Source organism: Nicotiana tomentosiformis, chromosome 2 (genome assembly GCF_000390325.3).
Source record: "Nicotiana tomentosiformis chromosome 2, ASM39032v3, whole genome shotgun sequence".
In the NCBI taxonomy this organism is placed as follows: domain Eukaryota; kingdom Viridiplantae; phylum Streptophyta; class Magnoliopsida; order Solanales; family Solanaceae; genus Nicotiana; species Nicotiana tomentosiformis.
The window spans coordinates 79,970,019-79,994,632 of NC_090813.1; the positions used below are offsets into that span (position 1 = coordinate 79,970,019).

General features: G+C 39.5%; 3 protein-coding genes across 3 annotated transcripts; 1 reads left to right on the forward strand and 2 right to left on the reverse strand.

Moving 5' to 3' along the window:
• Nucleotides 1-8,633: 8,633 nt before the first annotated feature.
• On the reverse strand, nucleotides 8,634-12,203 carry LOC104115203 (putative G-type lectin S-receptor-like serine/threonine-protein kinase At1g61610). Its single transcript, XM_070193639.1, has 7 exons — nucleotides 12,131-12,203; nucleotides 11,524-11,613; nucleotides 10,258-11,406; nucleotides 10,052-10,159; nucleotides 9,531-9,739; nucleotides 9,136-9,346; nucleotides 8,634-9,048 (listed from the first exon to the last, which is right to left on the reverse strand). The coding sequence occupies exons 1-7, from the start codon at nucleotides 12,201-12,203 to the stop codon at nucleotides 8,810-8,812; spliced, it is 2,079 nt and encodes a 692-aa protein (XP_070049740.1). The 3' UTR covers nucleotides 8,634-8,809.
• A 1,368-nt stretch (nucleotides 12,204-13,571) lies between these two features.
• Nucleotides 13,572-13,925, forward strand: LOC104115200 (calcium-binding protein PBP1-like). The gene has a single exon (XM_009625781.4). It carries the CDS (start codon nucleotides 13,572-13,574, stop codon nucleotides 13,923-13,925), a length of 354 nt encoding a protein of 117 aa, XP_009624076.1.
• Nucleotides 13,926-21,381: 7,456 nt separating this feature from the next.
• On the reverse strand, nucleotides 21,382-24,386 carry LOC138905134 (uncharacterized). The gene is made up of 6 exons (XM_070193640.1): nucleotides 24,218-24,386; nucleotides 23,425-23,723; nucleotides 23,202-23,328; nucleotides 22,870-22,887; nucleotides 22,389-22,766; nucleotides 21,382-22,151 (listed from the first exon to the last, which is right to left on the reverse strand). The coding sequence occupies exons 1-6, from the start codon at nucleotides 24,384-24,386 to the stop codon at nucleotides 21,382-21,384; spliced, it is 1,761 nt and encodes a 586-aa protein (XP_070049741.1).
• Between the last annotated feature and the right edge of the window lie 228 nt (nucleotides 24,387-24,614).

Here is a 24,614-nt window from a genome sequence, read left to right on the forward strand (position 1 = left end):
CCCCTTCTAGGCTCCAGGAGCCTTATTATGCACCGCCAGTATCTAGTGCACCTCCTGCACGGGGTGCTTTTAGCGGTCAGTCCGACAGACCTGGCCCGAGCCAGTCACAACAGCCACACCCTCCGAGAGCTTGCTTTGAGTATAGCGACACTCACCGTATGGTGAGGGATTTCCCCAAACTTAAGAGGGGTGTACCTCTACAGACTTCTCAGCCACCGCGTGCTCCACCGGGTCCTCAGGCTATTATTTCAACACCAGCTACCTCCCCATCTGCTCAGCCAGCTCAAGGTGGAGGTCGGGGAGGTAGAGGTCGCCCTAGAGTGGGAGGCCAGGCCAGATATTATGCTTTTCCTGCTCGTACAAAGGCAGTTGTTTCTGACTCTGTCATTACAAGTATTGTTTCGGTCTATCATAGAGATGCGTCAGTTTTATTTGATCCAGGCTCCACTTATTCCTATGTGTTTTCTTATTTTGCTCTGTACTTGGGCGTAGCCCGTGATTCTTCGAGTTCTCCTGTTTATGTGTCTACACCTGTGAGAGATTCTCTTGTTGTGGATCGTGTGTATCGGTCGTGTTTAGTTGTTCTTAGTAGTTTTGAAACCAGAGGCGATTTATTATTGCTCCGCATGGTAGACTTAGATATTATTTTGGGCATGGACTGGTTGTCTCCCCATTATGTTATTCTTGATTATCACGCTAAGACCGTGATGATAGCTATGCCAGGATTACCACGATATGAGTGGAGAGGTACCTTAGAATATACTCCCGACAGAGTTATTTCATTTCTTAAAACTCAACGAATGGTTGAGAAGGGGTGTGATGCGTATCTAGCTTATGTGAGAGATGTCAGTATTTATACCCCTACAGTTGAGTCAGTCCAGTAGTGAGAGATTTTCCAGATGTATTTCCAGCTGATCTTCAGGGCATGCCGCCCGACAGAGATATTAATTTTGGCATTGATTTGTTACCGGGCACTCAGCCCATCTCTATTCCTCCATATCATATGGCTTCTCTTGAGTTGAAGGAGTAGTTATAAGAGTTGCTTGATAAGGTCTTCATTCGGCCCAAAGTGTCACCTTGGGGTGCTCCGGTCTTGTTTGTGAAGAAGAAGGATGGTTCTATGCGTATGTGCATTGATTATCGCTAGCTGAACATAGTTACAGTGAAGAACATGTATCCATTGCCTCGTATTTATGATTTATTTGATCAGTTATAGGGTGCCAGTATGTTTTTCAAGATTGAATTACGTTCAGGCTATCATCAATTGAAGATTCGGGAACCAGATATCCCGAAGACTGCTTTCAGTACTCTGTATGGTCACTACGAGTTCCTTGTGATATTTTTTGGGTTGACCAATGCCCCAGAAGCTTTTATGCATTTGATGCATAGTGTGTTCTGGCCTTATCTTGACTCATTCGTTATTGTGTTTATTGACGACATTCTGGTGTGCTCCCGGACTCGGGAGGATCATGAGCAGCACCTAAGGACTGTGCTTCAGACCTTGAGAGAAAAGAAGTTATATGCAAAAAATTTGAAGTGCGAGTTTTGGCTAGACTCAGTGACATTCTTGGGTCGTGTAGTATCGAGTGATGGGATCAAGGTGGATCCGAAGAAGGTGGAAGCAGTACAAAGTTGGCCAAGATCGTCCTCAGCTACGGAGATCCGGAGTTTTCTTGGTTTGGCGGGGTATTACCGTCGATTTGTAGAGGGTTTCTCATTTATTGCAACACCTATGACCAGGCTGACCCACAAGGCTGCTCCATTAAGATGGACAGAGGAGTGTGATGAGAGCTTTCAGAAGCTCAAGATAGCTTTGACTACAACCCAATATTGGTATTGCCTACAGGTTCAGGATTTTATATGGTATATTATGATACGTCACGGATTGTTCTCGGCACAGTGTTGATGCAGGACGGTAAGGTGATTGATATGCGTCCAGACAACTGAAGGTGCATGAAAAGAACTATCTCGTCCGCGACCTTGAGTTAGCAGCTATTGTTCAAGCCTTGAAGATTTGGCAGCACTATTTATACGGTGTCCCTTGTGAGATCTACACCGATCACCGGAGTTTGCAGTATCTGTTCAAACAGAAGGATCTTAACTTGCGTCAGCGGAGGTGGTTGGAGCTGCTTAAGGATTATGATATCACCATTTTGTACTATCCTGGGAAGGCCAATGTGGTGGCCGATGCTTTGAGTCGTCGGGCGGAGAGTTTGGGGAGCTTAGCATATCTATCGGCAGCATAGAGGCCATTGGCGTTGGATGTTCAGGCCTTAGCCAGCCAGTTTGTTAGATTGGATATTTCTGAGCTGAGTCGTGTGTTGGCTTGTGTTGTCTCTGGGCCTTCTCTTTATGATCGTATCAGGGAGCCTTAGTATGATGACCCCCATCTGTTTGTCCTTAAGGACACGGTTCAGCACGGTGATGCTAAGGAGGTCACTATTGGAGATGATGGTGCACTGAGGATGCAAGGCAGGCTATGTGTGCCCAATGTAGATGGTTTGCGTGAGTTGATTCTCTAGGAGGCTCACAGTTCGTGGTATTCCATTCATTCGGGTGCCGTGAAGATGTATCAGGACTTGAGGCAGCATTACTGGTGGAGGAGAATGAAGAAGTACATAGTGGAATATGTGGCTCGGTGTCTAAATTGCCAGCAGGTAAATTATGAGTATTGTGACCGGGTGGATTGCTTCAGAAGTTAGAGATTTCAGAGTGGAAATGGGAGAAGATCACTATGGATTTCGTTGTTGGGCTTTCACGGACTCAACAGAAGTTTGATGCAGTTTGGGTGATAGTGGATAAGTTGACCAAGTTAGCTCATTTCATTCCTGTGATGACTACCTATTCTTCCGAGCAGTTGGCTCGAGTTTATATCTGTGAGTTTGTCAGGCTTCATGGCGTGCCGGTATCTATTATCTCTGACCGGGGTACGTAGTTTACATCACAGTTCTGGAGGTCTGTAGAGTATGAGTTGGGTACTCGAGTAGAGTTGAGCACATCATTTCACCCTCAGATGGACGGACAGTCCGAGCGCACTATTAAGATATTAGATGATATGTTGTGTGCGTGTGTGATAGAGTTTGGAGGTTCGTGGGTTCAGTTCTTGCCACTTGCAGAGTTTGCCAACAATAATAGTTATCAGTCGAGCATCCAGATGGCACCGTATGAGGCTCTGTATGGTCGGCGGTGTCGGTCTCCAGTGGGTTGGTTCGAGTCGGGCGAGGCTAGGCTATTGGGCACAGACTTGGTCCAGGATGCTCTGGAGAAGGTTAAGGTGATTCAGGATCGACTTCGCACAGCCCAGTCCAGATAGAAGAGTTATGCAAATCGGAAGGTTCGCGATGTTGCATTCATGGTTGGAGAGCGGGTCCTGCTCCGGGTGTCACCCACAATGGGTGTTATGAGGTTCGGAAAGAAGGGCAAGTTGAGCCCAAGGTTTATTGTCCCATTCGAGGTGTTACGTCGTGTTGGGGAGGTTGCTTATGAGCGTGCCTTGCCTCCCAACCTAGCAGGAATTCATCTGGTATTTCATGTTTCTATGCTTCGAAAGTATCACGGCGATCCATCTCATGTGTTGGATTTCAGCTCAGTCCAATTGGACAAGGGTTTATCTTTTGTCGAGGAGCCAATGGCTATTTTGGACATGCAGGTTCAAAAGCTGAGGTCAAAGAACATTGCTTCCGTGAAGGTTCAGTAGAGGGGTCAGTCGGGCGAGGAGGCTACTTGGGAGACCAATAATGATATGCGCAACCGTTATCCTCATCTTTTCACCACTTCAGATATGTCTCTATGCTCGTTCGAGGACGAACGATTGTTTTAAGAGGGAGAGGATGTAACGACCCGGCCGATCAATTTGAGAGTAATAGCCCTGATCCCCTATTTACTGCTTTCCCTGTATCTTTTTCTGCTTATGTGACTTGCCGGGAGGTTTTATTTGTGGTTTCAGAGTAATTTGGGACACTTAATCCCTAAAGCTGAAGCTTAAGTTCTAGGATTTTGCCCGTAGTCAGAACTATGGGAAGACGACTCTGAAATGGAGTTTCGTCAGTTCCATTAGCTTCGTTGGGTAATTTTGGACTTATAAACGTATCTGGATTGTGAATTGGAGGTATATGGTTGAAATAGGCTTGAAATGGCGAAAGTTGAATTTTTGGGAAGTTTGACCGGAAGTGGACTTTTTGATATCGGGGTCGAATTTCGATTCCGAAAGTTGGAGTAGGTCCGTAATGTCAAATATGACTTGTGTGCAAAATTTGAGGTGCGAAATCGCTTGGCAGAAAGGGCCAAGTTCGAGGGTTTTATCCCATTTTCAATTTTGGGACTTTGAGAGCTTGGATTAAGGCGATAATTCAAGGGTTTTCCAGAAAGAACTTTGGGGTAATGATTCTTAACTTGTTTATGGTTATATTATACTAATCTATAGTTGATTTCATCATCTAATTAAGTAATTTGGTACGAGTGAACTCGTGGTTGATTGGGTGTTCGTATTTTGTGACTTTTACCCGATTCTGAGACGTGGGCTCGGGTCGACTTTTTAGAACAATTTTCAATTTTTTTGTTAAAGTCTTGATTTCATTAATTAGATTAGTCTATTATAGTTGTATTTATGGTATGTAATTGTGTCTGGCTAGATTTGGGCTATTCGGAGTCGGATAATCGAGGAAAGGGAATTCTTACTGATTTATTGAGCTTGGTTCGAGGTAAGTGGTTTTTCTAACCTTGTGTAGGAGAATTACCCTTAGGATTTGGTACTGTTGTGATATGTGAGTGCTATATACATGAGGTTACGAGTACGTGCACGGGCTATTTGTTGTAAAACCCGATTCTTACTGAGTAGTAACCTATTTTCATCTTAATTGAGTTATACCAGCATGTGTAGTTATCCTGCTTAGTCTAATATCGCATGTCTACGTGCTTTAACTTTTTATTTGAACTATGTGCAGCATGTCTAGTTGATTTTCATGCTTTTCCTTGATCGTTATCATCTTAGACTATAGAATTCTCGCTGTTAACTTTGTATTTATCGGTTGAGCTGCGTGTTTAATTTTGAGACTACGAGGAGGTACCTTAGGAGTTCTCCCTGCATATTTACTTTTGGGACTACGAGGCGGTACCTCGAGATATCCTCCTACACATTTACTTTTGAGTCTACGAGGCGCTACCTCGGGAAATCTCCTCGCATATTTACTTTTGGGACTACAAGGCGGTACCTCGGGAGATCCTCCTGCACATTTACTTTGGAGACTACAAGGCGGTACCTTGGGATATCTTCTCGCATATTTACTTTTGGGACTACGAGACGGTATCTCGGGAGATCCTCTGTTGAGTATTTACTTTTTGGACTACGAGACGGTATCTCGGGAGCGCCCCTGTTGTCATCTCATTGTACTATGTTGTTATTTCTCTGTGAATTCTTTCTGTTAATTTCTCTGTTTTACTTCATTCTATTATATCATCTGTCTTATTATTATATCCCAGTAGGGCCCGGACCTAATCCCATCACTACTCTACCGAGGTTAGGCTTGGCACTTACTGGGTACCATTGTGGTGTACTTATGCTACTCTTCTGCACATGTTTTGTGTGCAGATCCAGATGCTTCTTATCAGCCCCGCTATTAGCTGAGAGTGCTTGTTGTTGTACGGAGACTTCAAGGTACATCTGCAGCTTTCGCAGACCTCGAAGTCCCCCTCTATTCTATCCTATGTCATTTACCTTCTGTACTTCTTTTATTAGACTCTAGTGTATAGAGATACTAGTTTCCTTCTGTAGCTTGTGACTTATGATGTTCCGGGTTTTGGGAATATTGTGTGCTACTAGAGTGTTGGTTATTGTACAAGCCAATCGACATTGTTACCAGTTATTTAGTTATCTGTTACAGTTAGTTATTAAGTTTTACTTCCATATTTTATTTCCGTATTTTGTTAGGCTTACCTAGTCGTAGAGACTAGGTGCCGTCACGATGTCTTACGGAGGGAGAATTGGGTCGTGATAACTATATTGTTGATTGAGTTCATAGATTCTTCTAAGTAATCGAAAGAGGCTAGTTGAATCATTGATTAAATCTAGTTAGGATAATAATCGAAAGAGGTTTTCCTAAAGACCGATCCACTAATCATTCTTGCATATCTTCACAGAACTTAAATTGGTTCATATTGTGAGGTTGAAACTTAATCGAGAGAGGAGTTTCTACTAAACATTTGTACTGATAATTAAGTGAATTCGAGAGACTCGCTTGAATATTAGAAGTGAATTATCTAGAGTTAAATCCGAGACAATTATCTTGCACTTATTCCGTCAAAATCCTATTTTCTCTCATTGATAACTTCATTGCTTACCTTTGTTGTGATTGTTATTAGTCAAATAGCTGTAGATTTTAGATTATTAATTATATAAATCCCAACTGTTAATCCTCTTGGATAGCAATCTAGCTACAAACTACGATAATACTGTTTAAATTCAATCCATGTGGATACGATAATTATACTATACTATCTTTGACTAGCGAGCACAATTTAAATGCGTGTTTTGCGCTCGTCAATGGTAGTTGGAGCATTTTTGTTTGTTTTAGATGCATTTTTAAGTGAATTCTATTCTAAAATTATTTATATGAACATGTTTTGCAGTGTTGGGATTTCCTTGTGCCGATAGATATAGATTACAGACCAAAGATAGATTGGATACCAACTGTAACATCATTCGTGAGTTGAAAGAGAAGTTAACAAAGAAGCAATTTCAGATGTTTAGGAAAATATGCTTTGGATATTTTATGGATCTGCCACAAGTCATTGTGCAGATTCGAGTTATGCACCATTTACTTACTATAAGAAAGTACATCATGAGGTGAAAGATGAGATGCGGTGTGTAGTGAGCGGTTCTAGGTTGCGTTTTGATTTGGGTGAACACTTCGTATAGACGGTGCTGCTGTTGAATCCCTTTTCTGTCCTTTTGTATCCGTAGTGGAATAAGTATAGAAAGCCCATCAGAGAATAGGATGATTTCAAAATATTTTGGGACTTCATCTATGACATGGACCCAACCTGAAGACTGTTTTATGAAAAGAAAATGGGAGTCCGATGATGATGCAGTGAAGATAGTAGTTCTTTATTTTGTGAACACCTTTTTAATTTCTATGATCAAAATAACGATTATTTCACGGTCTTACATTGACTTGGTTGAGTGCGATGATTTTAATAATTATCCTTGGAGTATAGATATTTATAACGCTACAATTGAGTCATGTTCCAACAAGTTTCAATATAAGCTTTCTTTTATAGGCGCGGTAGCTCCCGTTGGCTTTGCAAATTTGGTTGTATGAATGTTGCCCAAGTTTGGATGGTTGCTTTGCTGATCACATTGGAAACAAACTTCCACTAATTCTGAATTGAGTAGTCAAAGATCATATACGGAATGAGCAAGTTGCTTTGCGAATATTTAGCTTGCAATGCGAGCATGTAATTTTCTCCTATTTTATTGCATCATTTAATATTTTGGTACAGTAGTATAGTCACAGATAGTTGTAGCAATATCCTAGAGCAATCATATACTATGTGGGTATACATGTATACCATATTGGTATCATATGGTACTAGAAATCTTTTTTGTTATTTATACTTTTATTGCATTTTTAATATTTTATTATCATTTCTATTCTAACTAGTATATATGGGGATTTAGTGGCTGAAGATTGTGTTTTTTTGTTCCATACCTGGTTGTGTTATTGCTTATGGTAGAGTGTATACTGATATTCATAGGGAAGGAGGCAAGGTTTGTATGGCAATCACGTGTTGATTCTTAGAATCTGATTATGTAATTTATGGTGCTTAGCAGCAGTCAGTGTGATATTCATATTCAGTAAATTAGATCAAGTGACAACTTATATTATTTCAGTTTAATAATTGAATTTAAAAAATGAGAAAAAAGACAAAAGGTAAATTATACTAGTTATATTAAAAACAAAGGTGAACAAATATTTACTATATCAGTTATCTTTTCTTATTGTATAAAAAAGAAGAAGAATAAAAAATAGTGAAAACAGTAAATGAAATTAGATTATGAAGAGAAAAAGAATATAAAAAGGGGAGTTAAATGAAATTGGAAAAGGAATAAGAAATAAAAAAACAAACAAAAGAAAGAAAAAAAAGAGCCAAAATTGAGTGTGAAGTTAAATTATGATGAAAATAATAATAATATGATTTGGACCAAAATAATATACAGAAAAAAAGGAGAAGAAAACGAGAAAAAAGAAAAGGAGAAAGGAAGAAAAAAGACAAGAAGCTGAGAAATAAAAAAGAAAAGGAAAAAAAAGAGGAAGTTACCCCAAAAAGCTACAATACGTAGGAAAGGTAATTAGTTTGACGGGTAGAAAAGTAAATTGGTAGGTAAGGGTAAATAGTTCTATTTTTGTGAGTAGAAGAGAAACATAACTGCATAAGGTTTCTACTTTATCTGTGAATTAAATGTCGCTCTTTGTACTTTGACCCCGATAGACGAAAAAATGTGAGACGAGATACAATTTGATTCCAGAAACCAGAACCAAAAATAGGGTAAATTTGAAGAAAATAGTATACCTTATCTAGAAAATCATTCATTTACTTATTTACAACTTGAGAATAAAAAAGAAATTCACAATTTACAAGCATGTCGAAGAGTATGCAATAGACCAGTTAGAGCATATTCAGGTGACATGGTAAGGAATTTCTTAGACCAATACTAGGCACTGCACAGAAAAAGGGGTTATAATGAGTATGCAAAGTATTGGTAAATGGTAAGGATGTGATGGAAAAATCCCTTGTAGTATTTGTTTGCTTACTATGTTCCAACAACTCGAAGAGTCTTAGCTTCATTTTGGTTTCCACTAAATATTCTAGCAGTACCAAAATCTGATATCTTGGGGTTCATATCTTCATCCAAAAGAATGTTGCTGGCTTTCAGATCACGGTGTATTATTTTCAGTCTTGAGTCCTGATGAAGATAGAGTATCCCTCTAGCTATTCCAATAATGATTTCATGCCGCTTTTTCCAATCAAGCAACGACTTCTTGCTCTCGTCTAAGTTGTTCATATCAAATTTATCCAGTAAGCACTATTTGACAGGAGGAAAGGGTTAACACAAAATCAGGTGATAAGTAATCATACCGAATATGAAATAGTCTAAACTTTTGTTTGGCATGTATTCATATATCAATATTTTCTCCTCGTCTTCTACACAGCAGCCAAGGAACCTAACAAGATTTCTGTGTTGGAGTTTTGCAATGAGAAGGGCCTCAGTTTTGAATTCACTTATACCTTGCCTTGATTGAGTTGATAGCCTTTTCACAGCTATTTGCTGCCCATCTGGTAATTGACCCTAGAAATCGCAAACTACTAATTTATCACACCTTGAAAACTCAATATGAAAAAGACGTAAATTTAAACCAGTATGCCATCTGGTCATTTCAAGAGGGGCTTTTTCCATTTTCCTTAAGCGTGAGCAGATTTTGGTGTTGCAGATATTCAGGTTGTTAATATATTCTCTCATGTAGTAGCAATACCTTAAAAACAGCCCCAAAACCTCCTTCTCCAAGCTTATTGTCGAGGGAAAAATTGTCTGTCGCAACTTTCAGGTCATGTAATTCAAAGAACTTCAGTTCAATGTCACTTTTCTTTTCTTGTCCCTTATTACTGGAATGTCCAGGTTTTGCCAGGTTAGTTGCTAACTCAGCAAGTAACATTTCCCTGAACTTTTTCTTTCTCAAAATCCCTGAAACAATCAAGGGTATAGATTAGTTTAAAAGAAGCTGAACTCGCAGTTTAAACTTTTTATCTAGTCCATTATTCTCATTGACAATGAGAATACAGTTTCCTTTCCATGATCAACTAAACCAAAGCTAAATTTTGATAGATCCCCTGCAGTTATGTCAGGTAGAATTGACTTAAGTCATTCAACCTGCAATCATTAAGAATTAGAATGTCACACGAAAATTAACCACATTCAAGAAAGATTAGGATTTGTTAATGAGCATGGAGTATGTTCATAAAGCACAGAGATGGATGCTAAAAGAAAGAGATGTACCGTTTTCCCTGAGATGTCTTCTCCATAGAAAGTAACAGCATGTACCACAGACAAATATTGCTGAAGTGATGGATGCTGCTAGTGCTACCAACAGTGGTTTCTTCTTTCCTAAACAATAAGACATATCAAGAAAGGAGGAAAATACCATTTTGTCCGGTTGAAAGGAAGCACACATTAGAACAAGATACAGCTTGGAAGCAGCTAACCTTTGTTGGAGCTCTCAAAAAGCTTAAGGTTGAACTCTACTTGACTTGAATTGTTAGGTAATCTTTTCAGATCGAACACATTGCCATTCCATAATAAGCACTGTCCACCACTGCTGTAGGCATACGCATTACATGAGCAATTGGACAAACATATATATTCACAGATCTGATCATTCCCCACTAGCATTGATTCAGATGACGCAGGAAGTTTTACATTTTGTATACGGACAAAACCTACGTTTTTGCTGCCACACTGCATTGGAGTTTTTCTCACACACCCACCAGAATAGTCATTAATATCCCAGTCTAATTTATACTTCGGCTCATAACCTTGTAAACATTCACAGGGTGGAGCAGAATTTATGTCACAAATTCCAAAAGAACCACAGATGTTTATTCGGTCACAAGAATCAGCAGGTCCAAGCAACACTAACAGCCACTTCTGATCGTCTTTGGACCAGAACCATACACGTATCAGCCCTTGAGAGTCTAGGACAATTCGAGAAATGTCAGATTCACCAAAGACATTGTAAGTAATATATTTACTATCTTTAGTTGGATCATAGCTGAAGTTGAATACACCCTTTATTTCAGCAAGAGAAGCAAACCCTCCTTCGTCCCAAGGCCCACTCCTCCAGTTTTCCACCCGGTTATCTAGTAGTACTAACTCACCATTTTGATTCTTGTCTAATTGCAAAGAGTACTTTCCTGTAACCGGATCATTCAGATTCCTCCAAGAAGTAAGTTTCTGGAGTGTGTTCTTGCTCTTATCGAATCCAATCCTTGCACCAGGAAGCCATGTATCTGTTGGATAATCAAAACTCTGCCACTTTATCTCAATGCCATTTGTCAAAACTAAATTTCCAGAGTCAAGAAGTACTGCCCTATTGCCATCTTCTTTTGAAGCTATAGATACATTAGTACTCCAAACTCTTATTTTAAGTGTATCCAATAGTTGTAGGTTTCCATCAGTCAGCTCTAGATGAGAATTATTGAATGGAGGGCGAATTGGGTTGTCCCTATTTGCTATCCAAACCACAGTTTTGGTTTTTATGTTTGAATACCATATACCAATAAAGAGCTTATCGCAATTACCTGGACAGAAGAAACCAAGTTCAAACTTCCCTAGTTTGGATACTAATGTATCTCCTGCAGAAAAGGAAAGGAAACTGCCAGGCAACAAGGCATCTGAACGAGTATTATTGCAGCTAACTAAATAAAAATAAGAGAAGTAAATCAGCCAACAATATCTTCATTCCCGAGTACCTGTTGTGAAAGAGTATTGACAAGTAAAGGGAAGAGATGAACACTCAAACAAACATTCAAGTGTCCATAAATTGACATCAATGTGCTTATCTCGTCATCTCAGAAAAAGAAAAAGAAAAGACTTTGAAAATTCTACCAAACCAGTAATACAGCCAAACATTCCCAACTAATCAACCACCATAGTCCAAATATTTGAAAATTCCACAAACGAAAATATGCAATTGATGAAAAAGTCATCAAACTGGTATTATTGCAATCCTTCCCCTGGAATATAATAATTTTGACAAACTAATAATTCCAGTCACTCGCCCCTTCCTGACACTGCTTCAGAAACATCCAAAAATGGCTGGAAATCTTGGTAATGAATTTCCTGCACAGAGTAATTTGTTAAACTACTTCTGCTTTATTCTACTATATGATCCCAAAGGAGTTCCTGTTTACAAATCTTGTCTATTGCTTTTTCCAGCAACTGCTAATCGTCAAAAGAGCAATTCTCCCATCGAATGAAATTCATATATGATAACAACAACAACAACAACAACAAACCCAGTGTAATCCCACAAGTGGGGTACGAGGAGGGTAATGTGTACGCAAACCTTACCCCTACCTTTGTGAAGCTGGAGAGGCTGTCTTTGATAGACTCTATGCTCAAGGAACAGTGAAAAGGAAGCAACCAACATTAACAACAACAGCAAAAAAAAAAAAAAACGTGTAAAAATGTTCTACTAATTTTACATGTTCTACTAATTCTTAAATTGAAAAATCTCCACTTCAACATTTAGTTCGTTGGAGATGGAGTAAAAACGAATAGTAAAGATCTAAAACCACATAGCTAAAAAGTGTGAATGCTATATGCTACTACTAGCCAATTAAGTTAGATGGTGGAATAACACAATTCTTAGGTTAATTAAACATGTTACCTGACAAGAAAATGTTGGATCTCAAATTCCATTCCCCTGATTATTTCAATGTGATCAATCAATTTAATCAAGTATGTTTAATCTCAAATTAGTTGGTATTGGTTATATCAATTCTCTGTAATATTCAAAAGATTCATCTTGGTTAGATTATTTTTACTTGGCTATCAATCTATTGCAACCATCTTCCTTTTCACGGACAACAAGCCAATTATGCCTTGCGAATTACTATTTCAGTGTGATAAAATTAAAAGTTAAAGGAAGAAAAAAACAAAATATAAGAATTCAAAAAAGAAAGACAGAGATCCAATGTGGGTAAGTGATTTTGTGGGAGTAGAAGATAATTGGAGCTGACTTTCCAAATTCATCGATTAATGGACGCCGGGAAAAGGAGACTTGATCAAATTGACGGTCCTGCTTGGCCATCGAATTGACTTTAAAAAATCATCATAATAATAATAATAATAATAATAATAATAATAATAAAAAAAATATATATATATATATAATGAAATCTGGTCATGCCTACTTTTGTTCTTCTCCAAAAAAATATTTTCTATTGAAAAAGTTATTTTCCGGTGCTAAAAGATGTTTCCCAAGGAAAATATTTTACATCAAAAAATGGGAAATAAGTCACTTTCCTTATCAATAAAACTTTTTTCTTCATAATATTTGCTTCGTGTAACATTTGGACATTATTATAATCTTTACAAATTTCATCAGAACACTCTCCAATTTGGTAATAATATTAATCTTTAATATATATTTTTTTTTTTTTTGAATTTTTCACTTACCTACCTACATTATAAACATTTTCTAATTGAAAAATTCATTAAAAAATGACTTCCATCGTCGTGCCAAACACACATCATTGGTTTCCTTGAAAATTCATTTGTAAGGCATTTTGACGAATGAAAAGACTGACCAAGTCTGAAATAGAATTTCCAAACAAGCAAAGATCCTGAAAGGCTTGAACGCAAGTTCTAAGAAATAGTTAGAGAAATTCCTCATCTGACTTAGTCTTTAAATTCACCGGAAAACTTCCTTAAGAAGATATTGCATCCATGCTATAAATATCCACTCATTAACTCTGCAACAAGCACAACGGCTAGCTTTTGTCATTGAGCTGAAATGGAAGCAGGAAAAGCAAAGATGGTGCATTTAGAATTTCAAGATTTGCTACCAATTATGGCCAGAAAGTTAGGAAGAGATGGACTGATCAACGAGCTATGCAAAGGTTTCCAAATTTTAATGGATGGTGACAAGGGAGTGATCACACTTGAGAGCCTAAAGAAGAACTCTGTGCTACTGGGGTTGCAAGATTTTAGTGAAGCTGAGTTAAAGAACATGCTTATGGAAGGAGATATGGATGGTGATGGAGCTCTTGATCAGATTGAATTTTGTATTTTGATGTTTAGATTAAGTCCTGACTTGTTAGATGTGGCTCAACAATTGTTACATAAAGCTCCTCAAAAGCATAAGTGATGTTGCAGTCTGTATCCTTTTTTTTTTCTTCTTATTTTCTGATCTTGATATGCTGATTCACATGTAATGTTTCATTTGATTTTAAAATGTGACACTTGATCTGCAACTTGAACTCGAACAAGTCCCTTTGTCTGATAGCTCATAAGCAATCAATTCGACTCCAAATTTCGAATAATGTGAAGCTATTGCATATTTACACCAAAAATTTAACCTGTGTTAGATTTTGTGTTAAGCGTCTGCCATGAATGCTTCTGTGGAAAGCTTTACACGACTGAGAGGAACAGAGAGGAAAAGAGAGGAAATGAATTTTCACTGTTATATTAAACAATGCACTGTACACAGAGTATAACCGACCTAACTACCTTCCTAATTACTTAATTAATAACTACTCAACTAACTCTTCTCCAGCTAGGATCCAGCTGTCACTCCACTCACGTGACACCTTCAACACTCCCCCTCAAGCTGTGTAATGTAAACAGATTGAACATTCCCAGCTTGGATAATAAAATTTCATGTTGTGCCGTCCCTAGTCCTTTAGTTAAGATATCAACCACCTGCAAGTTTGTGGGCACATGTTCTATGCATATAAGGCCTTCTTGAATCTTCTCTCTAATGAAATGACAATCAATCTCTATGTGTTTCGTTCGCTCATGGTATATAGGATTAGCAACAATTTGAAGTGCTGCCTTGCTATTACAAAATAGTTTCACTGGCAACTTTAGTTGCATTCCCAATTCTTCCTATAACCCAGTAAGCCATACTATTTCTGCAATTGCATTTGCCATGCTCCCATATCCAGTCTCTTCTGAGCTCCTTGGCACTGTGTTTTGCTTCTTTGATTTTCAGGAAATCAAATAGTCTCCCATCTTGACTATAAAACCACTCACTGATCTTCTTGTCATAGGGCAAGTTGCCTAATCCGCATCACAATAAACTGTAAGCTTTGATGATAGTTTGGATGAAAATAGTATTCCCAATCCAGGTGCATTCTTCATATATCTCACCACCCTTAGTGCCCCTTCCGTGTGTGATTTCTTTGGCCTATGCATGAATTGACTCAAGTTCTGTACTTTGTAGCTTATATCTGGTCGAGTCATAGTTAGATAAAGCAGCTTTCTCACTAGCCTTTGATAACCAGCAGGATCATGTAACACTTTATCAGTAGTGCATTCAGTCTCACAGCCTTGATCAAATTCTATGTTGGTAAGTCTCTAATTGAGCTCCATGGGTGTTGCAACAGGCTTGGAACCAGCCAATCCAAGATCTGCCTCTACATGTACTAACTGAACCCCCAAACAAGCCAACTGATGAATCTCTCTAGTTAGTTATCTTTTCTAGGCCTCTACATGTGCTAAGCTACCCATAGATCGGTGACTTAAGGCATCTGCTACAATATTAGCTTTCCCTGGATGGTAGAGAATGTAAACATCGTAATCTTTCAATAACTCAAGACATCGCCTCTATCGGAAATTCAACTCTTTTTGCTTGAAGATATATTGCAAGCTTTTATGATCTGTAAATACATCAACATGAACACCATATAAATAATGTCGCCATATCTTAAGTGCATAGACAACTGCAGCTAACTCGAGGTCGTGGATCGGATAATTCTTCTTGTGCTTCCTTAACTGCCTTGAAGCATACGCAATTACCTTCCCATATTGCATCAGGACACATCCTAACCCGACACTTGAGGCATCACAATACACGACATAACCCTCTGGACCCTCTGAAAGTGTTAGAACTAGCGTTGAGGTCAACCTGTTCTTAAGCTCTTAGAAACTCCGCTCACAAGCCTCCGTCCACTGAAACTTAGTTGATTTCTGCGTAAACTTCGTCAATGGTGCCAAAAGGGAAGAAAAACCCTCTATGAACCTCCGGTAGTATCCTGCTAAGCCTAGAAAGCTATGAACCTTTATCAGAGTGGTAGGTCTAGGCCAAGATTTCACGGCCTCAATCTTCTGAGTGTCTACCTTTATACCTTCATCGGATACAATATGCCCCAAGAATGCTACAGACTTCAACCAGAACTCACATTTAGAAAACTTAGCATACAACTTACAATCACGGAGGGTTTGGAGTACCGCTCATAGGTGGTTCACATGCTCATCCTCTGAACTTGAATAAACCAGAATATCATCAATAAATACTATCAAGAACAGATCTAAAAATAGCCGAAATAGGCTATTCATCAAGTCCGTAAATATTGTGGGTGCATTCGTCAACCCAAAGGACATGACAAGGAACTCGAAGTGGCCATATCGGGTCCTGAAGGTTGTCTTTGGAATATCTTCCTCCCGAACTCTGACCTGGTGGTATCCCGACCTCAAATCTATCTTTGAAAATAATCTAGCCCCATGCAACTGATCAAACATGTCATCGATCCTTGGAAGTGGATACTTATTCTTAATAGTTACCTTGTTCAACTGCCTATAATTGATATACATCCTCAGCGAGCCATCTTTCTTCCGCACAAACAGTACTGGTGCACCCCAAGGTGAGGTACTGGGCATGATGAAACCGTTCTCCAGCAAATCTTTTAACTGCTCCTTCAACTCCTTCAATTCGGCAGGTGCCATTCTATACGTAGGGATGGATATTGGTTGAGTTCCTGGAAGCAAATTGATGCTAAAATCAATCTCTAGTTCTGGAGGAATACCTGGAAGCTCATATGGAAATACATTTGCATACTCTTTGACTACGGGAATAGACTGAAGTGTAAGTATCTCAGCATCTGCATCTCTAACTCGCACAATATGATAAATGCACCCTTTTGCGATCATTTTCCTCGCCTTCAGATAGGAAATAAACCTACCTCTGGGTGTCATTGTATTACCTACCCATTCAAGGACTGTCTCATCTGGAAAATGAAATTTGGCTACCTTTGCTCGGCAATCAATTGTGGCATAGAAAGATACCAACCAGTCCATGCCCATGATAGCATCAAAATCCATCATCTCTAGCTCAACTAGGTCGGATGTGATCTGACGACTACAAACTATCACCGTACAACCTCGGTAAACCCGTCTAGCAATAATCGATTCTCTGACCAGTGTAGATACTGCAAAAGGATCACTTAGTATTTCAGGCACTATACCAAACTTACCCGCGACAAATGGGGTAATATATGATAATGTAGATCCTGGGTCTATCAAGGCATAATCATCGTGAGAGCAAATGGTCAATATACTTGTCACAACGTCTGGTGAAGACTCCTGGTCCTGTCGACCCGCTAAAGCATAGATACGATTCTGATTACCACCTGAACTGGAACCTCTACCTCTACCTCGACCTCTACTAGTCGAAGACTGAGACTCACGCCCTAAAGGATGCACAGACATAGATGATCCTTTTGCTGAACTCTCTGGTTGTGCCATACCCCCGGAATCTCTATTTGGGTAATCTCGCATCATATGTATCGGACTCCCACATGTATAACAAGCATCAGAACCTTCTCAACATTGACCCAAGTGTCCTCTACCACAGATGTCACACCGCGGCAGAAATGACCATGTCTGCCTTAAACTTCACTGTCGCTGCAAACCTGACGCCTGTGAGCTCTCACCTGGTCCTGGCTGGGTATAATGGTCATCCCTGTAACCTTGTAACTGAGGTGACGGAGGCCTAGGTGGTCATCCGAAGTACTAGGGCCTATAACTACCCTGAGACTGCTCTTGAGACCTAGGAAATCATCCTCTTACGTTGCCCTTGCTCAGTCCTCTCTGTACCCTACTACCGACGCCTACCCCTTTCTATATTTTGAGCAAATGCCTGAATCCGGGAGATATCCATACTATCATGCAATGCAGCGGTGGCACATGCCTCGATCAACTCTGGGGCTAATCCTGATATAAACCTGTGGATCCTATCTCGCATAATAGTAACTATGGATGGTGCATATCTGGCTAGTGAGTCAAAACGGAGACTATACTCTCGAACACTCATATTGCCCTACTTTAGGGCTAGAAACTGATCGACCCAAGCATGTAGGATCTCCCGCGGTAAGTACTGGTCAAGGAAGGCATCTGAAAAATTCTCCCAACTAGCTGGAGGTGCATCACGTGCCATGGACCTCTCCCATCCCTCGTACCAAAGGATGGCTATATCTTGGAGTTGAAAAGTTGCTAGCTCAACTACCTCTTTCTCTGTGGCATGCATAACCCGAAAGATCCTGTGAAGCTGATCTATGAAATCCTGCGGGTCCTCCCTCTGGTCTGTCCCCATGAACTCTAGGGGACTCAAAGCAATAAACTCTCGGACCCTTGAACTCCCAGACCCCTCTGCACTAGCTGATGCCCTAGCTTGTTGCTGGGTAGCTACCAACTGTGTCAACAAATGCACCACACTCCTCAAGTCCTGATCTGATGAAAGTGGAGGGGGAACTGGATGTGCGATATCCGTAGGAATCTCCTAAGATGGTGGAGGAGCCGGTAATGGTTGAGTAGGTGTCTCACCCTGGGCCTCAGACTGGGACCCATCTACTGAGGGTACCCTGTTGATCCCTTCACCTGTTGATGCATCTTCCTTTTGGCTAGCCATAGTCTTCCTAGTCACGGTCATCTGTGTATGTAACACCAACATGTAAGTTTAACTCAAATTTTCTATAACTCAGTTCTACATCACGATTTAGATTTGAAAGAAGGGTAACCAACTCCAAAATACCCTGTAGTTCCCTGTTTATGTAATGTAGTGCACAACACATCTATAAACAAGACCCTACTAGACACGGCTTGTAGACTCCATAGGACAGAACTGCTCTGATACCAAGTTTGTCATGCCCCGAACCTTGGAGCGAGACCGGCACTCGGTGCCTCACCTAACCTAGCATACCAAATTGCGACTAAGGGACTCTGAACATATAATGTCATAATTTGGCCATGGGGACACATTGCAAGACAATTTGAGAAGCAAAATATAAAACTGAATGGAAACTAGCGCTGACTAAACATCAATATAAAGCTGGGCCGACAAGGTCGTCATAACTACTACAGCTGACAAACCAACAAAATATACATACCACGCCTACAATACCAACATACTGTACTAACTGATAGGATATGTCTACAAGCCTCTACTGATGGATGTATTATGATCGGAATAGGGGCACGACCTACCCATAACATATATACATACATACAAAAGATGTACACAAAACCCTAGACTCGATAACTCCGAAGTTGATCTGGAGATATACTTACATGTTGATACTGACTCAACTCCTTCAATATAGTAAGTAAAATAAATGTTCGGCCCTAAAAGGCTCGGTACGTGTAACTGCTCGGCCGTAGTAGGCTCGCTCATAGGCGTTCGGCTATACTAGGCTCTGTATCTCGTCCATCCTGGGCTCGCTCATAGGCGCTCGACCATAGTAGGTTCGGTATATAACTTACCATCTGATCAGAGGTTGCCCAATAGGGGCATGCCCATCGATTATAGCTCGATGGTGGTGAAAATACTGTAATACTGTATATATATACCCTCTCCTCTCTTGACTAGAAGAAAACAATACTTAACTGAATATAAAGTCCCGATAAGGGAGAATACTGTAACTTCTGAGACTAGGATAATGTGAATAAATTCATGAATATGAACTTCTCTTTATGTCTCATTATCAAACACATGTAGCTACGAGATCATGCCAAAATGAAGGAAGGGCTTAGCCTTAACATACCTTATCACAATCTTTCCAATCACCAAGTTTAACTTGCCTCTTCGCACCTTAATATACAACAACAAATACTATCATTAAGTTACGAAAGGTACAACTATCGTACAACGAACGATAAGCTTATTTTGTATTAAAACGGGCAGCATCTCCTTTATAATCCTTACTTCCTCTAAATTCAAGATAACACCAACAACACCAAAAAATAACAATAAAAATATATATAGATTATTTTCCAACCTTATATACACCACAAAATATTACAAAACAGCCCAACACACCTCAATCTCTTCATACACAAAACGCCAACCGTAGTAGTGTCAAACAACCCGAAAATATTACGACGAACGACCAGACTACCAACCTGCATTTATGTGGTATTTATACACACCCTTCCTCCTCCAAAACTCCACAAAATAGTAGTAAAACATGCAGCCCAACAACAACACAAAACAGTCCGCTACAAGTGAATAACTCGAACTCACGGCTTCCGATTACCGTCCCATAAATTCTTACAAATATAGAACGACTTACTATGCATTTAAAGGAGAAAAAAATGGATGAAAGAGAGAAGTAAACTTACCTTATTTATTGGATAACTCAGCTCCTATCTTGGTTCTTCAAACTCTAAGTTTTTACCTCCAATTAGAACTTGAAAGGGAGAGAAAATCAATTGGGGTTTGTGGGAAATATTTGGGAGAATTTTGCAGAGCTTATGTCTGGTTATTATGCCCTATTATCAGTCAAATATACGAAGGAGATAGGACTTTAAAAAGGCCTCTTTGGACGACCCGAATTGGCCCATTTTTGGACGATCCGAACTGACCCATTTTTGGATTCTCGTTTAAGCAAGTAGGTGATAGTCTGTGCGGTCTCGCAAACACGCCCATATCTCTCTATTCCGATATCGTATTGATAAACGGTTTAATGAGTTAGAAAATAGACTCACAGATATTTAATTTGATGGGTGGAACACCCCATAACTCTACGTATATTGGGAGAAAATCATAGTTACATTTGACCCAAAGTTTTAGTAAAACTTGTGAACGTAACTTGTGATGACTTTCATCGACTTTTGTTCCACCACTCGCTTGGCTTCAAAACATAACACACGACTATCATACGACTAACATAACTCATAACGTAACCTTCTTATCATGTTAAACACCATGGTCCCACCCCAAAAGTACATGCTATAACATTTCCAACTTGTCGACTTTCGACGAAATATTATTTTTTTCAATTCCTTTAGCTCCTGAACCTTCCAACCCTCTTTGTACTTGTTATTCATGATCTTCAATATTTGTAACCTCCGAGGTAACATGATTAACTTACTTTATATATTTTCAAAGATGATCTTATTTTTTGTCCTACATTAGTTAGCTCGCGATGCAGTTTTACGTACGAAAATATATGGTGTAATAGTGGAACCATATAAGCATTTTCTATAAGGTAACCCTGAAGGAATGCATTGAAGACATACAACTGGTGCAATCTCCAACCAAACATAGCAGCTAGAGACAAGACATTTCTCACAGTAACCATCTTTACCACTGGAAAAAAAGTTTCCTGGTAATCTAATCCCTCCTGCTGGGTATAGCCCTTGGCCACTAGGTGAGTCTTGTACCTGTCTACCTCTCCTCTGGCATTGTACTAGACTTTGAACACCCATTTACACCCAATGGGCTTCTTGTCAGTAGGAAGTTCAACTAGTAACCAAGTATGGTTGTCTTGTAGGGCCTGCAGCTCTTGTTTCAAGGCTTCTACCCAGTGAGGATTGAGTAAAGCTTCCTAATAAGTATCAGGTTCTCCAATAGTGGACATGTTGCATAAAACTTTGCAGTATGAATTTGAGAGTGAAGCATAAGACGTATATGCTGACAAGGGATAAGTAGATCCTTCTGCTATATTAGATGTGGGCTTGGACACTGTATGTATGTAATCATTTAGCCAGCCAGGAGGCTTAGAAGTTCTGCAGGATTTTATTGGTCCCGTGGACACATTAGGACCAACAAGATCTGAAGCAGCACCATGAGTTGTGTCATCAAGCATAAAAGAACCAGTTCTAGTGGCAGGCACCACTATTTCATTAGCTAAGGAAATATGTAATGTGTGTCTGGTAGTATCATCGGTGTTACTAGTTGTTGAACCATCGAAAGACAAAGGACCAGGAGTACTGGAAGGACTATGGACAGTGTCAGTAGTAGATGGTGGCTCCAATAAACCTGTGACAACTTCTGCTCCAAGATCAAATGGATCATAGGAGTCATCCCAGTAGTCAACAACAACATGAGGCCTCAACTGATAATGAGAGGACTTTAAAGGAAAAACATCTTCCCTAAAAGACACATCTTTGCTCACAAAGAACAACTTTGTAGCCAGGTTATACAACTTGTAACCTTTCTGAGTACTAGAATATCCCATATGTACTGTAGGGATTGATCTACTTGCAAATTTGTCACTCTTGGCAGCTACATTTGTGGCATAGCATAAACACCCCAACACCCTTAGGTGTTGCAAGTTAGGAATCCTTCCATAGAATGCCTCAAAAGGAGATTTGGCTGCTAAAGTTATAGATGGAATCATGTTAATCAAATATGTTGCATTCTGAACACATACCCCCTAGAAGATTAGAGGTATAGATGCCTAAAATCTAAGAGCCCTTACTACTTCAAGAAGCTGTCTATACTTTCTTTCAACGACCCCATTCTGCTATGGAGTATGAACACAAGAGCTCTGGTGTACAATGCCTGCAATACTAAACAGATCTTTGCAATGTAAATTAAAGAATTATGTACCATTATCACTTCTGAAGACTTTGATTGAACCATTAAAATGGGTCTTTATTAGTTTCATAAAGTCCTTCATTACAATTGATACATCACTCTTCAACCTTAACAAGAAAATCCAAACCATTCTACTACAATCATCAACTAGTGTAAGAAAGAATCTATGACCATCATGAGTAGACACCCTGTAAGGCCCCCGGATATCTCCATGAACTAGTTCAAACACTTTACCAGCTCTACTAGTACTTTGAGGAAAGAGTAACCTAATTTGCTTGGCTAATGGACATATTGAACAGGTTCTGTCAGCAGCTGTATTGACAGTTTTACATATATCTATTTGTTGTAGTATTTTGTAAGGGACATGCCCTAGTCTCCTGTGCCATAGTCCTGTAGATAATGTCAACCTGGAAGCCAATGAGTGTGGTGCTTTATTTTGTATATTGTTTCTCTAGTAGTACAAGTCATTATGCATTTTACTAGTCCCCTTCACCTTCCCAGTGTGAAGGTCCTGCATCAGTAAGAAATCAGGATAGAAGGACATGAAGAACTGCAGCTCCCTAGTTAGTTTAGCCACTGGCAACAAGTTAAATTTAAACTCAGGTACACACATCACATCACTAATATCCCCTTGTTCTAACCTACATTTACCAACATGAGTAATTGGCAATTATTTTCCATATGGCAAATGTACTAGTGATCCCTGCTTAGGGTAATCATATAGATCAAATAACATTTCAGGAGTCGATACCATATAGTTTGTGGCTCATGTGTCCACTATCCAACTGTGACTTGTTTTACTTGCCATGAATGAACAAATAGTACCTGCCATATTAGCTGATATTTCTGGTACATTTTCTTTGTTGAGCATCTGTAGGATTTTATTGTATTGCTCAGGAGTAAAAGTGACAGTAACACCCCCTGTAGATCCTTGAGACTGTGCCTCTTGCATCTGCATAGAGTTGTGAGAACCTTACCTTTGCATATGCATATGATTGTTGCTTCCACTTGCTATACCTGCAAGAGAATTTCCAAAAACAACTCTAACCATACCTGTTTGTCCTGCATTACAATTTTCTCTAGCCTGAGCTGAGGAGCCTCCATGATGTGCAACATTTTCTCCTTGGTGTTGATGACCAGCAGTAACTCTTTGTACTGGTTTCCTTCTGCCTTTGAAGTCAGTTGGGTAACCAATGAGTTGATAATAATTTTCTTTGCTATGTCCTTTCATCTTGCAAAATTCACAATATATGCTGAAGTTCCTTTTGTTCTTATGCATTGAGCCTCCTTTAGCAGCTGAACTCCATAATGTTGTGATGTCGTACCCTTCTGCTATTGAGCTCAGTCCTGTATGTGATGTTCATGATGTACTCATTTGACTCTCATCTTCAACAATTAGAGCATAAGCCTGATTCAAGGTAGGTTCTACTGACTTCATTAAGATTTGTCTTCTAGCTTGAGCATAGGAATTATTCAGCCCACTTAAAAATTGTAGCAACCTTTGCCGTTGAAGATGATCTGTATATTCCTTCCAGTTTGTTAAAGGTACCATCGAATCATACTCAGCCTAGAGTTCCTTTAATTTCGTAAAATGCATGGATATTGAATCTGTTCCTTGAGAAATCGTAGCAATTTCTCGATGTAGCTGAAAAATCCTCATCCTATTCACCTTATCAAACCTCTTTTTTAGATATTCCCAGACTAAATGAGCATTAGAAGCATACACAATACTACTAAGTAAATCTGGTGACACCGTGTTTTGATCCACGAGAGCACTATCGCATTACATGTTTGCCAATCTTTATGTAATTCTGCCCTAAATTGATCCTTGTTACAGGTACCGGTGACGAACCCTAGCTTCCGTTTTGCCCGAAGTGCAATTCTCATCGACCTTCGCCATATCCCATAGTTCTCAGAACCTGTGAGCTGGACTGGAACTAACACGGAGCTTGGAGTATCTAAAGGATGCACAAACAAAGGATGAGTGTGATCAATTTTCTCCGCTGCCATTGTCGATACGATATTTCCAAGGGAAGGAGACGAAGGAGAAGAAGAAGGAAAAGCTTCGTTAATGTGAAATCAAAAGGAAATTCAGACGAGCGTGACTACCGTGTTAAGCTTTGATACCATGTTGAGCGTCGGCCATGAATGCTTCTGTAGAAAGCTTTACACGACTGAGAGGAACAAAGAGGGAAAGAGAGGAAATGAATTTTCACTGTTATATTGAATAATGCACTG